This window comes from Myotis brandtii, unplaced genomic scaffold (genome assembly GCF_000412655.1).
Source record: "Myotis brandtii unplaced genomic scaffold, ASM41265v1 scaffold1704, whole genome shotgun sequence".
Taxonomy (NCBI): domain Eukaryota; kingdom Metazoa; phylum Chordata; class Mammalia; order Chiroptera; family Vespertilionidae; genus Myotis; species Myotis brandtii.
The window spans coordinates 291179-309694 of NW_005356277.1; the positions used below are offsets into that span (position 1 = coordinate 291179).

Here is an 18516-nt window from a genome sequence, read left to right on the forward strand (position 1 = left end):
TTAGTGAATCTATCTCCTTCTCTGTGACTACAATTCAGGAATCTCTCTGCAATGTAAAATCACTCAATCTATTCACTCTTCTCCAAAGGTACTTTATGTATGCTGTTTATACCACTAAAATCTAATTGCCTGATCACATTTCTTTCTTCCTCTAAAATGCTTGCTTTCTGGGAACATAAAACATATGTGCTAATTTTTATATTTTCTCCAGAGACAAGCACAGTTATTGGTACATGATAAAAACTCGAATAATATAATTTATAGTAGAAGTATTAATGGATGGATAAATGATAATTGAACAGAGATGGATAAAGATTAGATGAGAAAACTATAGATTGAACCTGGAAGTTTTGCAGGAAGGATGAGCCTCAGGGAAAACATTTCCCCAGACACCAGGGAACATAGAAGAGCAATTTTCCTCTCATTGGTTGGGAGAAAAAGGGGAGGTAGATTAAAAGAAAAAGAAAATAATTAAAATCCTTTGTATATGTCAACATTTGATAGCCACCTTATATACAATTTTATATAATCTAAGGGGGGTATTATATAGATATATTTATCCTATTTAAAGAAAGGATCTCACTAGATAAAATAGTATTTCAAAGGTAAAAGAGCTAGATATAGATTCAAAATTAAGACCAGATTTACTAACTCCAAAGTTCCTTATTTTTTATTAAACCATAGAACATTAGAGAAGCCAGGCTTATGGGAGAAGCTAAACAGTTGGACAGTATGATTTCCTTATTTTAAAATACAAGACTTGCTTGTATTTTATTATTTATCTATATGATTTAGAGAAGGAATGAAAAAATAAGTAAAAGGAAGAAAAGTGTCCTCATACCTTATTTTTAAAAGAATATTTGTGGAGTCAGTCCATGTGTGTTTAAGAGAATATTTGAATGTTTGCATATGTTTGTATTGTGGGTCTCTATGTACTGGTGTATGCAGAAAGGAGTTTTGGAATAGAAGAGTAATTAAGAGATAAAGTAGATAATCATTATCTTCTGCTCTTTGAATTATAGCTCATAAAGGACAAGACGATGACCCTGGATGATGTGAGGGTTAAGAGGAGAGGAGACAATGGTTCATTTTGCTGGTAGAGAACTTGCTTTGTATGGAATGCAGATATGTGGACAGGAGAAGGAACAGAGGGCCTTTCCTCCATACCCAGTCAGCTCAGACCCTCTGGGACCAGTTGTAGGACAAAATTTGTGCCTCAGTTCATCAAGGTTTTCTCTGCATTGCCCACTAACCAGAAGAATAGGCTAGAGCTTTCTATCTTCAGTTCTCCCTCTGAGTGGCAAGGCAGATGGTAATATCTTCCAATTAATATACAGAAGGCTAGATTAAATGAGGATAGAATCCACCCACCTCAATAACTAAGTGATCCAAAGGTCAACATCCCTACTTTCTGGCATCAATAATGATATCGACCCACCCTCTTCATTTATAAGTCCCCATCTTCTGTTTATTTTTTCCAAAATCTGGTACCTGCCCTGGAATCTGGTCATGCTAACCTGAAACTTACCCTCTGCTTCTAAGTCTTTGCACTGCTTCCTGCTTGTATCTTTTATTTGACTCTCAATAATGAGGCATGGCTGATATTAGTAATTTTTATATGCAAGTGTCATCTCCTTTATCTGCCTGAAGTGTGAGTCCCTTGAAAGTTTGGGCATACTTGTTGTTTTTCCTCTCAATGCAAGCTACTAAAGTAGGATATGGAATAATAGAAACCTTCAATTAATAGTTTGACTGGTTGCTGAATAATATTGACCTCAGACAGAGTTCTGGGTCCTATTTCTTTTCCTCTTTCTTCCTTTATTTCCCTTATGTCTTCCATAACCCTATCTCAATTTCATCCAGGCTCCATTGCATCCCTTTTCTTTATCCCATCTTCCATCGTTTAATCACTTATCACCCTTCCCTCCTTCTAGCATTCCTCATTCTTTAGCCCCTCTCCTCCCAAAGCTTTCCATTTATGCATTCTTTTTACCTGCTCACATCAGTAGGAAACACCACCAACTTCTCTTCATTCCCATCACAGAACAGGAACTAAACTGTCTCCCATGGGTGTGAGCTTTATAGGCAGCTCAGTAGAGTCACCAGGCAACAGAGAGCTATTTTCATTCATGAGTGAGTTGGAGCAAAGAGTTACCGAACCCTTATGAGCATGTTCCTCTACAACAGCTCAGACATATCTTCCTGACACAGGTTCATACCCTGCTCGGGGGCCCAAACAAACCTCATACATCAGAGCCCTCCTGGCCCTGGAGGCTGACAGTAATGTGTACTTCAAAAACTGCCTGCCTGCATCAGGTAACTATAACCATTCCTCTTCACCCTGCCTTAAGCTACAGATTCTAAGCCAAGGAGGCTCCCTGAATGTCAGAGAGGGAACAAGAGTGTGCAAGAAGAGCCATCCCTCAAATTATTTTTGCTCTAATATGTACTTTTCCTTTCAGGTGTCATTGTTCCTCCTGGCCATTGCCAAGTCCCTCCTCTTATACAGGTACCTCTCCTAAGAAGCCATCCTATTAACTGAGTCATGTCTGTAGCCCACCTCCCCTTCTAAGCAGAATTAAACTAGTGTTTGATAGTTATGAAAGACTGCATGTTTCTAGAATTGTATCCATTTCACCCAGGTTGTCCAATTTCTTGGCATATAGTTGTTCATATTATTTTCTTACAATCCTTTGTATTTCTGAGATGTCACTTGTTACTTTTTTCATTTCTGATTTTATTTATTTTGGTCTTCTCTCTTTTTTTTCTTGATGAGTTTAGTAGTTAAAGGTTTATCAATTTTGTTTTTCTTTTCAAAGAACCAGCTCTTGGTTTCATTGCTCTTTTCTATGATTTTTTAGTCTCTATGTCATTTATTTCCACTCCATGTCATTTATTTACAATGATGAAGATCACAGCCAGCAGACCATAGAAGCTATTGACATGGGTGTCAGCACAGGCAAGCCCTCATGGCATTCTGATGAAGGCAGTATGCATGATATAGGACCCTGGAATGGCAAAGGTAGCCTTTTGATGAGGAAAGGCACAGGGAGCACTGCCACGACACTCCGTAGCAGGACTGCTGCCCCAATGTTGCTGATGACTGCATAAGTGAGAATAGTAGCATAGTGCAAAGGGAAGTGAATAGCCACAAAATGATCAAAGGCCATGGGGCTACCAGAACACCTAATTCCACTTCCTCAAAGCTGTGGATAAAGAACATCTGAGTGATGCAGGCATCAAGTGAAAGGCAGAGATCCATGGCGGCTAACATAGCCAGAAAATAATACATGGGCTCATGAAGACTGTGTTCAACTTTGATGACAGCAAGGATGATGACATTACCCAGGACTGTGGTATTATAAAGAGGACAGAGGGGCAAGGCCATCCAGAAGTCCTTCTCTGGCATTCCTGGAATCCCAGTCAAGGTGAAGCACTGGTGGTTATCAGTAGTTTGGTTGAGTGACAACATAGTGCAATAGAAGTTAGAATCAGTGGCAGTAGTATTAAGATGGTAGTCATAAGAGAGGATAACTTAAATATTATTTGAACACACTTGTGTCCACAGTCTGATATAAAAACAAATGGCCCTGCCCCATGAAGCACTATTTCTATCACTGAAGCAATGTTTCTAATATTTCTATTACTGAACATCATATATTAAAATACCTAGGAGAAAAAACAACAACCTTCAATTAACACCTCATTCAATATGGATATAATCCATCTGGAAACATCAAGGAGTTAGCTGTCTTGCCTCTTTGCTAAGGAAAAATTTGACATTGTACATTTATATGGGTAATGAATACGGATGCCAATAATTATACAGGAAATATTAGCAAGCACAAACATGACATATGGATGCTCATAAACACAGATATGCAGGTGTGTAGCATATGTGTGTATCTTGATTGTGATCTTAAATTGTTGGAATTTAGACATGATCCTCTCTGGGACTCAATTATGTAGGACAGACAGAGGAGAAAAATATTCTTTAAGAACTTTAAAACTCTGACCTTCTGCATTCCTAGGAGTATATGGGTACTAAAAAGACCTGAGCATGCAGCAGATAGTGGAGGGAGAAGTTACTTTGGCTCCCAAAGAACTTTAGAAGGACACACCCTGAGAAGCAGAATAATGGTCTGTAAGGATGTTCACATTCTAATCATTGAAGCATGAATATGCTAGCTTGCACTGGCAAAAGGGATTTTTCAGATGTGATTAAAGTTCAAGATCTTGAGATGGGGAATTTATTCTGGATTATCCAGGTAGGTCAAATCTCATCATATGAGTCTTTAAAAGTGAAGACATTTTCTGCGGGAAGCCATCCATTGTCAATACTATCATGAGAGTGCATCAAGGAATTCAGAAGGCTGATGAACCTTGAGCTTTAGCAGGGTTAAGCTATGAACCAATTGTTCCATGTTGAGATAGCGATGGCTCGAAGCAATTTCCTGACCTGATAGCCTCAAAGTAAATCTTTAATGATCTTTACTGACCTTTGAGACTGTCTGTCTGCGACCTGTTTGCTGTGCTTTACTGAGGGTAAGATGTGTATCTAAAATTGAATAAACACAAGTAAGGCCAGGTTTCAGTGTGCCTTTCCTAGAGAGAGGTTACCACCTGGCCCCCACCTCTTAATAATTCATATTTCTAGTCTAGTGTTTTCATATGTGCGTCGGCCCCTTCTTCAGATCCTGAGCCCTAGCCATGCTGATTGTGGCAATTTTCCCAGCTTCAGACAACCAGAGAGATAGCAGCCTAAGAAAGACTCACATGGTTTGTTAGTTGTGAAGTTAAGGGAAGGGGACTGGAAGCCAAGAAATGTGGGTTGGCTCTAGAAGTTGGAAAAGGCAAGGGAACAGGATTTTCCCCAGAATCTTCAGAAGAAGATGCAGACTTGCTGACATCTTGATTTTAGCCCAGTAGGAGGCATGTTGGACTTCTGACCTACAGAATTGTAAAATAATAAATATATGTGGTAATTTGTTATTGTATAAGTAGAAAAAAATAGCCAGAGGAGCAAGAGAAGACTTGCTTTAGCACCTTTTTCATAAATACTCCAAGTCTTTCATTCAGTCTCATTTACTCAGACCCTGTTTTGTTTTTGTTTTTCTACAGTGTGTTCTTCATTCTCCATTGCAATTAAACTTCTCTGTCCTAAGGTACATCTGGAAAGGAATTCTGAGATCCATTTATCTGCTACTCCTGATGGAGCAGAATGCCCTCTAGTATTCACTGAACTAATAGCTGGTTCAGTCAGATGAGATCTATCCAGGGAGAGACTATCTGGGTTTGAATCATGGTTCTTCAAACTTAGACAAGTTACCTAATAACCTCTATGGTTCATTCTTCAACTCAATAAAATTAAAATTAAAATAATAATCTCCAAGTTGAAAGATGTCTTTGGGATGAATTAAGAGCCCTACCCAAAACTGAAGTGGGACAGGGAGAGTCCTCACCTCCACAGCCCCATCCCACTCTCCCCTTAAACCCTCTGCCTTTTAAAAGCCAATAGTTTTCACTGCAATGTTAGACACTACAGGTATCTGTACCCAAGCCAGCAGGGACCTCTGAAGCCTTCTTCGTGACCTGCCCCCCGCCCCTACACATCTTTTATAATGCCATAGCTATCCAGGATCCACTCCCTAAATTTTAAGAACTTTAATAGAAAAGTTTAAATTGAAGGTGCTGTTTGTAGACACTTAAAACCCAAATGAAAGCCAGCCATCATGACAAATCCTTGAGTGTTGTCTTAAGAAAATGATGCTACTCATCACAGCTTCAGCATCTCCTGTTTTTTTGATGCTCACCTCCCCCTGCTGAGCTCGAAGTTTCCTGGCTTTTCCTTCCCTCCTCTCACTCCTGTGCTGTCCTGTGTAGTGATTTGGTGAGAGAAATTATTGCTTCCCACCCCTCACCCACCTCCCCTGTACTACATATGAGTTTCGAGTTTTATTATTGCAATAAAAGTGCTTTAAGCTGTATTTTTTTCATAAAGCTAGTGAGGTACCATTCATGTAGGACTGAGGTTGTTCTGTATTTGGAAGGTTGCCATCACTGGTTTACAGTAGGAAAAATTAGGTCCTCTGAGATCAAGAAAAAAAGACCAATAAGCCCCACTTAAAGCACTATTTTTTTTCTTTCTCTCTCCTTCTCCATTCCTCTCTGAAATCAATAAAATATATATATTTTAAAAATAAAATAATAATGATAATAAATAAAACTACCTCACCTACAAAAAAGAAACAAACAAAAAATCCCCACAAAACTTCCATCCCATAAAAATATTCCCAGATGGTAATTTGAGGTCAGCCATGGGCCTGTCTCCAGCTCCAGGAAACCATGATTATGCTCTTTTTATAGTTTGTATTTATTATAAATTTCATATAAATGGGATTGTACAATAAATTACCTTTGTGTTTGGTTTCTCTCATTTACCATAATATTTATGTATTTATAGTCTATTTCTTTTTCTTGCTGAGTATGTCATTATATAAACAAAACACTTATTTATCCATTTACTAGTTGACATACATTGGATTATTTACAGCATTTGACTATTATGAATAATGCCGACACAAACATTAGCATGTAGTCTTTGTGTGGACATTTTTAGACAGATATATGGGAGAAGAATTACTGGGTAGTATGATAGGTATTTGTCTAATTTTGAGGAAAATGTCAAATTGTTTACTATTCTGGCTGAAACATTCTACACTCCACGTTCTTTTCTTTTTAAAATATATTTTATTGATTTTTTTACAGAGAGGAAGGGAGAAGGAGAGGGATAGAGAGTTAGAAACATCGATGAGAGAGAAACACCGATTCAGCTGCTTCCTGCACACTCCCTACTGGGGATGTGCCTGCAATCAAAGTACATGCCCTTGACCGGAATCGAACCTGGGACCCTTCAGTCCACAGGCCGACGCTCTATCCACTGAGCCAAACCGGTCAGGGCGACACTCCACATTCTTTACAACACATGGTATTGTCTAAACATAGTCATACCGTATTATTTAAAAATATACAGAAATACTTATAAAGCAACTGTTCATAATGTGTATGGTATAGGTCAGTGATGGCGAACCTTTTGAGCTCGGCGTGTCAGCATTTTGAAAAACCCTAACTTAACTCTGGTGCCGTGTCACCAACTGTTCATAATGTGTATGATATAGGTGGTCTCCTATAGATTGTAACACTCACTGGGAAATAAATGGGTTTAGAAATTAAAAATAAATAGGTAAACTCCTGCCATAATTCTCTATGGTGCCTTTTATAATGTGACTATGCCTATGAAAGAAAATAAGTGAGACCAAAAGGGCATGAAGAGCTGGTGGAAAGGGTCTGTAAACAATTAAGGACTAACCACAGAAAGGCACTGATGGAATAACCAGCTATTTCTGTAATTTTAGGAACTCCCTCATTGATGAAAAATAATCATTACTAACAAGTCCAACACATTTTAAAAATTTTGTCTTGTGTTCCTGATGGAGAGTTCAGGCAATCCATCTCTCCATCCGACAACAACAGTAGTCCCCAGCCCTATTTCAGAGTAAATCACATTATGTCACCACTGAGACTAAGACTGACTTTGGAGTCAGAAGACCTGGACGGATGCTGGGCTGGAATCCTAGAACTTATTTAGTCATTTAACACAAGGAAGACATAAACATATGCATGTGTGTGTATACGCAAGAATGAGAGAAATAGACCCTTCTTTCATTTTCGAACTTGGCTGGTAAGATGCAAACAAAATCCAAATGGAAAAAAAAATTCTTTTGACATGTGTTTGCAGAATCAAAAATAATTTAACAGATGGAGGAAGGGCTTGGAGTTCTCAGGAAAATCCAGGTGGAGTAGCCCATGTGGCAATACATAACACACCTCAAGGGATTTCTCCAGAGCAGTTGTGAAATTGTTATAGAATCATGATGGCTCCAGTCGCCACCAGAGGTTTGAGCAATCTTATAAGTACTCTCTTTGCTAGTCTCAAAGAAGGAGAGAAGCCAAATTAATTCTGAACTGGAGACCAGAGGTTAATACAGGTAATATATTAATCTTAAAATCATTTTTTATGCCCTCCACATAGCAGGCTCTGTGTAGGATTATTTACGAACATAATTTTATTAAATCCTCATAGGAATTCTAATGAGAGAAATTATAAGGACAGATGAGAAGTCTATAGAGTGTCATGGGTAGCAGAAAGCAAAGAAAAGAGAAAAAAAGTAAAATATAGAAGTTGCACTTAAGAAAAAAAAGACATATACTGTGGGGGAAGATCTAGTGAATAGAGAAGAATGAAATAAAAATTGGATGGAAGAGTAAATGAGAATTAAATTGGGAACTAGAGAAAAGAGGGGGGCTGAAAATTTAGGGAAAATGGAAAAGGAAGATAAAGAATAGAAAAATGAATGGTGGGGGGGGGAGAGAAGATGGGGTAAAACACATTTGGATAAACAGAGTCAAAGGCTGTAAAAGTGAAAAGAAAGCCCTAGCTGGTTTGGCTCAGTGGATAGAATGTCAGCCTGCAGACTAAAGGGTCCCAGGTTTGATTCCAGTCAAGGGCACATACCTGGGTTGCGGGCTTGATCCTCAGTGGGGGACATACGGAGGCAGCCAATCAATGATTCTCTCTCATCATTGATGTTTCTATCTCTCTTTCCCTCTCCCTTCCTCTCTGAAATCAATAAGGATATATTTTTTTTAAAAAGAATCATTAAAAAAAGTGAAAAGAAAAACAAAAATCAACAATCTCCATAGAACAACAGTGGTTCAGCAGATCCTGGGGCTTATTCAAAGAATATCAAAGATTTTTTAAGTCTTTCCAAGAAAAGTTATCAGTAAGGATGAGCTAGTTGACTCTTCCCTAGTGAAAGCCATCAGAATTGCTTGAGACGAGGAATCAGCAGGGAAGAGCTCTCACTTACCATGCAGAGTACTCAAAAGCCCCTCTTCAAATTCCAGCCACAGGGTAGATGACCACTACAGCGTGCCTTGTTTAGATCTTAGCATTGTGATTTATTGGGAAAGAGGCCTGGATTCTGTTTGCAACACACATCACAACCTTTGTAAGTGGACTCCTCATTTAATATTTTTGTCTGGACCCTCCTAGAAAAGCAGATTTTTCTCTTGATTAATAATTGTCAACCCACATGGAGAAGATGAGGGGGGAGTGTGAGGGTTTTTAAGACTTCTGGAAAGAAGAATGCCATTCAGTCATCCATATTAATTTATTCATTGCTTCATTCCTTTATTTAACAAATATAGAAAAGTTACTATATGTTTAGCATATGATCTATTAGGTGATGAGCTGATAAATATTCCTTTCTTTTAGGGAGTTTAACTTCTAGTAGGAGAGATAGACATTAAACAAATACTTATGCAATGTTTAATTGACTGTATTCACTTAAAAGGAAAAAAATCCCAGAATGTGAAAACAGTATACTACGGAGTCTTAAAGGGCAGTGGGCATTTGGAAAAGGCTTACTTGGGAAGGACAGCTAGGCTTTGATTAGGCAAAGAGGAACTGTGCAGAAGGTGGAGAAAGGCCTAAGGAACAGGGAAGCACATATGTGGGAATCCTGTGGCAGGAAGAATTTAATGAGATCCAGGAACTTAAACACCACAAATGTGGCTGAATTGAAGAGACCAAGACGGAGAGAAAGGGTGTGCGTTGGTGCTCGAGAGGCAGATAAGGATGACTCTTGATGGCTAAGATAAGGATTTGTGACTCTATTCTACCAGTAAGTATAATAGAAGTCCTTAAAGGAGCTTTTGTTTGTGTTGAGTAAATCATATTGTAATTTTTAAAAGTTTATTCTGACTCTAGAATGAAGAATTATTGGAAAGAGGATGATCAGTTAGTTAGCCTGGGAGGAGTGGGCTATACTATTTATTGGCTATATAAAATGGAGATAATTATTTCATATGTTTTGAAGACAAGTTTGAATGTTGTTTGATGACAAAAGGGGCTTCAAGAATGGCCCTGTTTATGGTGAGTTAGGAGACTCTCAAAATAAAAATCCTGCCCTACCTGGTTTGGCTTAGCGGATAGAGTATCAGCCTGAGGACTGAAGGGTCCTGAGTTTGATTCCAGTTAAGGGTATATGCCCAGTAAAGGGCATGCAGGGGGCAGCCCATAAATGATTCTCTCTCATCATTGATGTTTCTCTCTCTCTCCCTCTCCCTTCTCTGAAATCAATAAAAGTATGTTTTAAATATAAAAAAATTAAATCCTATAAGTGATTACTCCCATATCTCATGTATGGTTGTTTGTGGGTCAATAACCTTTATTTTCTGTTCTTTGCTACTTTAAAATGAGGTAATAAAAAATTAAGAATTGTTAAGATTTGTGAATATTAAATATTACTTTGAATAGGTTTATCCACTAATTTATCCACTAATGTGTCTATTTACAAATGGAGGCCATTATAAATACAGTGAAATAAATACCTAGTCATGTGGAAGAATATATGCACACATATGTGCTTGTATGTGAATATACATAAGTATACACATGCATATTCAAACAGGCACATAGATTCATGTGGACATGGATATGTGAAGGCAATGGAATGTGTGTAACTGTGTGTGTGTGGTAATGTAAGCATAGTGGGGTTTTTTTTATTATTTAGCAAAATTCTCTATGGTATTAAGTCCTTGGGTGTTGCTACTTCTTTTTTGCCAAACCTTAAGAGCTGTTAAAAGAGGAGATATCCAGATGTTTTACTGTCTAAATGTTAGAGGATTAGTTTTATTTCCATTTTTTGAATGAACAAATTAAATTCAAGGGAAGGAAGTCATCCCATGTGATTATCTATGAGGCAAGAAGACAGTGATACAAAAACATTTTAGATGCTGTTTTTAGCTTCATTCTCCCCTCTGCTGTTCCACTTGTATATTCATAAAGCCACTTACCTGTCCCTCTTTTATGAAACTGTTTCCAATTTAGGAACTGTGAGCAAAGTGGAAGAGTCCAGCCTCACCCGGTGGTGAGAACACCATGATGAACTCTAATGCATCATTTATCAATCACCATAGTTTTATTTTGACAGGTATCCCAGGGATACCAGATAAAAATCCATGGATGGCCTTTCCCCTGGGATTTCTCTACACACTAACTTTCCTGGGAAATGGTACCATCCTAGCTGTCATCAAGGTAGATCAGAGTCTCCATGAGCCTATGTACTATTTTCTCTCCATCTTGGCTCTGACTGATGTTAGTCTCTCCATGTCCACCTTGCCTTCCATGCTCAGCATCTTCTGGTTTAATTCCCATGAGATTCCCTTTGATGCATGCATCACACAGATGTTCTTTATCCATTCATTTGGATTGGTAGAATCAGGAGTATTAGTATCCATGGCCTTCGATAGATTTGTGGCCATCCGCAACCCATTACACTATGCGTCCATCCTTACTTACAGCATCATTGGCAAGATTGGAATAGCTGTCCTCACCCGGGCAGTCTGTGTTGTCTTCCCTGTGCCCTTTCTTATAAAGCGGCTACCCTTTTGCCGTTCTAATATCTTATCTCATTCATACTGTCTCCACCAAGATATAATGCGGCTAGCCTGTGCCAGCACCCGCATCAACAGCCTATATGGACTCATCGTAGTCATCTTCACATTGGGGATGGATGCCCTCATCATTCTATTTTCTTACATGTTCATCCTGAAGACTGTGCTGGGCATTGCTTCCAAAACTGAAAGGCTCAAAGCCCTCAACACCTGCTTCTCTCACATCTGTGCCGTGCTCCTCTTCTATATTCCCTTCATTGGTGTCACCATGACCCACAGGTTTGGGAAGCATTTATCCCCAGTAGTGCACATGCTCATGGCCAATATCTATCTGTTACTGCCCCCTGTACTAAACCCTATTGTCTATAGTGTGAAGACCAAGCAGATACGAAGTCGAATCATCCACATGTTCCAGAGAAGAAGGAACAGGACCTAGAGTAATGGAATCAAATGGAAGATGCAGAATACGTAGCATTTTCAGCAATTACAATGCAGTCAAATTATACACAGCTGGTAAAATGAAAGGGTGGGCAAGGCTTGTGGGTAAAGATACAACACAAGTCATTTTTTGTCTGTATACGCTCAATTTTGGAATGTATATACTGTATTTTGCTAAATCACATGCAAAATCTAATTTAATCAACATCATAATATTTCTTCTTTGAACCTGAAGATGAGCATCAATGATGACATAAATTATCACCTGTTTAGTCAGATAATGCTTATGTTTATTCATATAATGTTAAGTAATGTGTCTTTAATTATCAATTAAATAATAATTACATCAAAAGAAATATAGAAGCCCTATAGCACTGCTGAAAGCTAGATTTCTGAGATAGTATTTTTTCTTAAAATAGAGCAAAGAAAACTATTACAGAATTAAGTAGATTTGTTTTTATGCTTTAATGTTGATTGGATAAAAAGTGCCTATAATAAAATTGAAACAGACACACTTGTGGTTACTTCATTTATACCTCTTCTTCTAAGGGATATTACTTCTTTACAGATTTATAATAGTTCTAGTTTTCTGCCATATGTTTAATAGAATGATAGGTGTTCTGACCTTACAGGATGTTCTCAGCATTAGTAAAATCTATTTCGCTGTGTACTAGAGAATCCAGCAAAACATTACCAAGTAAAATTACTGCTGGGCTTCATATGAGGACAAATGAAAATTTTCAGCACTGGGAAAAACTTTAAGAAAGCAGTGCACACAGTGTGGGGATGAGTATGTCAAATGCAATGTACTTTGTATTGATGCTAATACCTGCTTTGAGTATTTTATTAATCATTACACAATCAAGTTGGTAGGGGGGTTATTTACTCATTCAATAAATATACACTTAACACCATTGGAATTTCAGTCATTATTCTAGACCCACCAATTTTCTGCTCAACCCTGGCATTTTCTTTCAAGGAAATATGTATACAATTACAAGTCATGTAGGTATTACATGACAAAATCACATTTAATTTGTTAATAATAACTAATAATGCTAGTTGCCTTTATATATTATCTCCCAACAATCTTTGAGAATAAGTGTTATCAACATTCGACACATGGGGGAAATGAGATTTAGAGCAGTTAAATAACTTATTCTAAGACACATAGTTTCTAACTAGATTAGAAACAGAACTAGATTCAAATTTAGATCTGTTGATTGTAAAGCCTGTGAATTGAAACTCGACTCATGTATCAAGGTTTCCTAGGCTTGCAAACAAATTCTAGAGAGACAGAAGGAACCTGTATTTTAAGATGCAGATTAATGAAATAAGCTGGTAATCAATATTGCTGAATCTTTAAGTAAGAGGTTCATCTTGCTAAAATGAAACTAGACAGAGAGGCAGATTAAGAATAAATTTGCAAGACTAATGTAGAGTTTACATTTTCCATGGAAATTACTGAAAATTGTTGGTGTGTGCAGAATGCAAATATCAGTCAAGGCCTTAATATTGATGCTATCTAAATGGAAAATATGAATCTCAAACAGAACACATTATCATCAATTTGCCTACAAAAAGAAAATAATGGAAATTTTATTTGTATTTAATTTTATCCCATCCTTAAAAATATTTTTCTTAACTTGTTACCATATACATTAAGATAGTAGTATAGGAGTGTCTGTATACACTTTTCAATGAATAAAATCTAAACTAATAAAAGTCTAGGTGGTCCTCGCGCATGACATCGTCACAAGATGGCCACCACAAGATGGCTGCCACACGATGGCTGTGCGCAAAGCAGAGGCAGGCCCAGCAGCAACTCCGTGCAGTGAGGCCTGGGGGTTCCATGTCTCCACATGGCATGGAGGAGGTGGGTCCCGGTGGAAGAGGTGGGTCACAGCAGGGGAGGGCAGTTGGGGGCAATCGGGCCAGCAGAGGAGGATAGTTGGGGGTGACCAGGCTGGCAGGGGAGGGCAGTTGGAGGCGATCAGGCTGGCAGGGGAGTAGTTAGGTGTCAATCAGGCTGGCAGGGGAGCAGTTAGGGGGCGATCAGGCTGGCAGGCAGAAGCAGTTAGGGGCAATCAGGCAGGCAGGCAAGTGGTTAGGAGCCAGCGGTCCTGGATTGTGAGAGGGATGTCTGACTGCCAGTGGGATCAGGCCTAAACCGGCAGTCAGACATCCCTTGAGGGGTCCCAGATTGGAGAGGGTGCAGGCCAGGCTGAGGGAAACCTGCCCCATGCATGAATTTCGTGCACTGGGCCTCTAGTAGAATATACATATATTAGGGAGTGTCCTTTTTATTTCCTTGTACAGATGCATAACCAAAAATTTGAAAACTATCACTGGGCTAAACATAAAGGCCAACCATATTTCCAATATTCACAAACTGTGATAACAGAGACAATTAGCTGAAAATGCCCTTTAATGTCATCATCCTCTCATTCTCTCATGGAACCATAGGGTAGCAAAGTAAAAAAAATATTATTTATAGGCAATCTGAACATATACTCCACATCATCACTTTGCAATACCTTCTCTAGATCCTGTAATCTGACTTTTGTTTCCATTGCTATATGAAAGCTGTGTTTTCCATGGCTCAGACCTCCTTCTAATTAACAAATTAAATATTTCCCCCTCAATCCTCCTTCAACTTGATTTATTTGAATGAATTACAAATATTTAAAGTCCCTTGCTTATTAATCTCAAAGCTGGAGTAATGATGTATTTTCAAATTGTGGCTGTGTATGCTCTGGTGGGTGTGACTCAGTTGGTTGGGCTTTGTCCCCTGCACCAAAAGATTGCTGGCTCAATTCCCAGTCAAGGCATATGACGTTTCACTCCCCCATTGATGTTTCTCTCTCCCTCTCCCTTCCTCTGTCTCTAAAAATTAATAAAAACAATTTTTTAAAATTGTGATTGTGCCCACTTACTTACTATGTGAACTTAACCAAGCTACATATATATTCTGTGCCTCAGTGTGTATTTTTCAATTAATAATAATAATAATAATAATAATAATACCAACTATGATTTATTCAATGCTTATTACTTCCAGGCCCTGGGCTAAGCCATGCATGCATTAATTCCTTTAATCTCCAAAACTTTATAAAATAAATAATAGTCCAATCCAGGTTTTATAGATTAGAACAATTAGTATTAAATAAATTAGATATATTGCCTAGATTACACAGATAATAAGTGGCACAGCCAGAACTTAAACCCAAAGGCGTATGACACCTAAGCCCTTGCCCTCAATATACATGGTGGGGCAAAAGTAGGTCTACAGTTGTTCATATGAAAAATAATAAAATGATTAATAAAAAATAATACAAGAATAAATTCTGTTTCACATACTCACAGCTGTAAACCTACTTTTGTCCCACTCTGTATTCACCCCTACAGTTAATTCTGGGAGTAATAAGACCATGTCTAAAACACCAGTTATTGTAGTTATTTAGTAGATGGTATTGCAGATATTACTACTGCTAGTACAGCTGCTGCTGTGGCTATCATCATCTTCATCTTTAAAGAAGAAAAGGGACAGAAAGGGACATAGAGAAACCTACCTACTCCTTTACCAGTACACTTGTTTCTGAGGTCAGCCTTTATGTACTTAAGACACCAAAGATAATGGCTATGAAGGGTATTTCTACCTGTCTCTAAAAGGTAGAGTGTGATTTAGAAAATTTTGGCATAGCTTAAATTTCAAGTATCACATATGGGTGAAAACACCCAGGACTTTCAGTTGTCAAAGAGACTTCTTCATCTCCTGAGGATGTTGGTCACTTTACACTGCTTCTAAGGACCTTTCCCCATGTTGAAAGAACAGATTGAGACCTAACCTCTTAACAACAAGAGTAGACCTGGGTTCTGTTCCCTGCTCCAGACTCAGGACTGTGATTGTGCCTCCAGGAGTGGTAAAGCTCAACTCTCCCCACAACGTCCAGAATATGTAAATGATGTTTTATACTTTATGATTTTGTTGCATGTCTGCAATGTGCTTATGTTTTTTTAATAAAGATAATTTTTATGAACCTATCTAAGATTAAGTCAGTAGGGCCTTTTGAACCCAAAAGCAGTATTTATTTTTTAATATATTTTTATTACTGTTACTATTACAGATATCTCCCACCCACCCCCCCTTTAAACCCCTCTTTTCAACCCCTACTCACCCCTCCAGGTCTTCACTATCCTATTGCATGTGTCCATGGGCTATGCATATAAGTATATAAGTTCTTTTCAGTATTTAAATGGAAATTCTCACTTCTTGTATGCATAGTCTTACTGAATTAATCTTAACTAGGCTAGAGTCTGCCTTAGAAAATTTCTAAAGTAGCTACTGATTTGAGTAATAGATAATTACATTCACCACTCAAGTCACAAAGAATCTTTTGTCTTAAATTTTAACAGCAAAACAGTAAATATTTTTAGAAAAAGTCACTTGGACCGTGTAAAGAGATACAAATAGCTCAGTGTACACATGTGCCTTTGTTCCTTCTACTTTATATAGGTAGTCTGCCTTCAATCAATATCCATAATGATTTTTAAATCTCTATTATGAGTGTCTCCTGTACTCTGCCTATCCCACTTTATCTATCACCCACAATATACATGGTGTCCATCATTCTCCAAGAAATCTGCCTACATGAACCTAGGCCAACAAATATATTACTTTGTGCTTTGATATCTTCATCTGAAAAGAGCACATAACACTCTCCCTTATAAGGATGCTATAGTTAATAAATGAGATAACATGTAAAGACTCTGACACTGTCTTTTACCTAGTGGCCAATCTATAAATATATGTTCTCTTAGAGACTTAGACTCTTACATTTGATATTTTTGAACACTTCTTGTAGGTGCACAACACTGCAAACTTTACAAATAATTGTATTTATATGATTGAATTTAATTTTGTAACAACACTGGAAACCAAGGGATAGTTCCACTTTCAAAATTAAAAATTGCAGTAAAGAGAAAGTAAGAGAACTAATACCCAGTTTCACACACAGAAGAGCTAAACTCACCCTTACTCTTCTGATCCCAAATTATGCAACACGGCCCTTGCTCAATTGTATACATTTATATTCTTAATTTTAAAATTTGATCATTTTTCTGATTCATATCTAATTTAATAATGTATCATCACCAGGTGTTCTCTTATTATTTAATGAGAATAGTTTGTTTCTTTCCCATTGAGCTAATGAAAGCCATTTGTAACTCTTGATTTAGAATGTTAAATTAAATCAATTTAATGAGCTTTAATGTTAAAAGCATAAAACTAATGGCCTCTTTCTGTTCAAAGTGTTATTGCAAAATGAAATTAATAATATTCTTTGTCTTCAGCTGTTATGTGTCAACTCATAAATGCAGGGCTAAAGAGCAGAACATTGGACAGGTCCTATAGATTCTACTCTCTATACTGAGCAAAAGACAGATTGGCACAAGAATAAGAAAGTATGCTCTGAGATCAGGGAAATCTCCTTTGGCCCAATTCAAATCACACTGAAGTGTAAAAAAAAAAATGTAAACCTTTATTTGTCATAGTCATAATTGAGTTTTCAAAGAATAGATTCTTTCTCAAATCGGCAGACCTTAACTCTCTGAAGTAATCTTGGTTTTAACAAATATTTGGGTGATCTTCCTTCGTATTTCCTTGGTCTTCACAGTATAGACTATGGGGTTCAGCACAGGGGGTACAAGAAGGTAGGCATTAGCCATGAGGGCATGAGTTACTGGTGAAAGGTGCTTTCCAAAACGATGAATGACAGACACCCCAATAAGTGGCACGTAGAAGATGAGTACAGCACAGATGTGTGAAACACAGGTGTTGAGTGCTTTCAACCGGCCTTCCCCTGAGGCAATGGTCATTACTGTTTGGAGTATGAACACATAGGAGAGGAGGATAGAGAGGGAGTCAGAGCCCTTGGTGAAGATGACAGCAATGAGGCCATAGAGACTGTTGACACGGGTGCTGGCACAGGCAAGGCGCATGACATCTTGGTGGAGGCAGAAGGAGTGGGACAGGATGTTGGAGCGGTAGAAGGGGAGTCGCTTGATAAGAAAAGGCACAGGGAAGACCACACAGACTGCCCTCGTCAAGATGACTGCCCCTGTTTTGCGGACCACGCCATTGGTTAGGATGGTGCTGTACCTCAGGGGGTTCCAGATTGCCACGACCCGATCAAAGGCCATGGCCACCAGCACACCAGACTCAATGGCTGAGAAGGTGTGGATGAAGTACATCTGAACAAGGCAGGCATCAAAGGCGATAAACTTGTAGTTAAACCAGAATATGCCTAGCATAGAGGGCAAAGTACAAAGGGCAAGTCCCATGTCTGCCAATGCCAGCATACACAGAAAATAGTACATGGGGATATGCAGGGATAATTCAGACTTGATGGTAGAGATGATGACACCATTGCCAAAGAGGGCAATGACATATATAGCACCCAGTGGGAAAGCCATCCAGTAGTACTTTTGTTCAAACCCTGGAATTCCAGTTAAGACAAAATAAAGGTGTTGAAAGTGGGAGAAGTTATTATTTGCCAT

General features: G+C 38.2%; 3 protein-coding genes across 3 annotated transcripts in view; 1 reads left to right on the plus strand and 2 right to left on the minus strand.

Annotated features, from left to right (window-relative positions):
* The window catches only part of LOC102253865 (olfactory receptor 51T1), a 12000-nt gene extending 8528 nt beyond the window's left edge, over positions 1-3472 (minus strand). The window contains exon 1 of the mRNA XM_014537049.1: positions 3179-3472. Within this exon, the coding sequence (XP_014392535.1) occupies positions 3179-3472 (294 nt within the window). The remainder of the gene's footprint in view (positions 1-3178) is intronic.
* Positions 3473-11005: 7533 nt separating this feature from the next.
* Positions 11006-11956, plus strand: LOC102254170 (olfactory receptor 51H1). Its single transcript, XM_005863058.1, has one exon. It carries the CDS (start codon positions 11006-11008, stop codon positions 11954-11956), a length of 951 nt encoding a protein of 316 aa, XP_005863120.1.
* Positions 11957-17559: 5603 nt separating this feature from the next.
* Positions 17560-18516, minus strand: LOC102254470 (olfactory receptor 51H1). The gene has a single exon (XM_005863059.1). It carries the CDS (start codon positions 18514-18516, stop codon positions 17560-17562), a length of 957 nt encoding a protein of 318 aa, XP_005863121.1.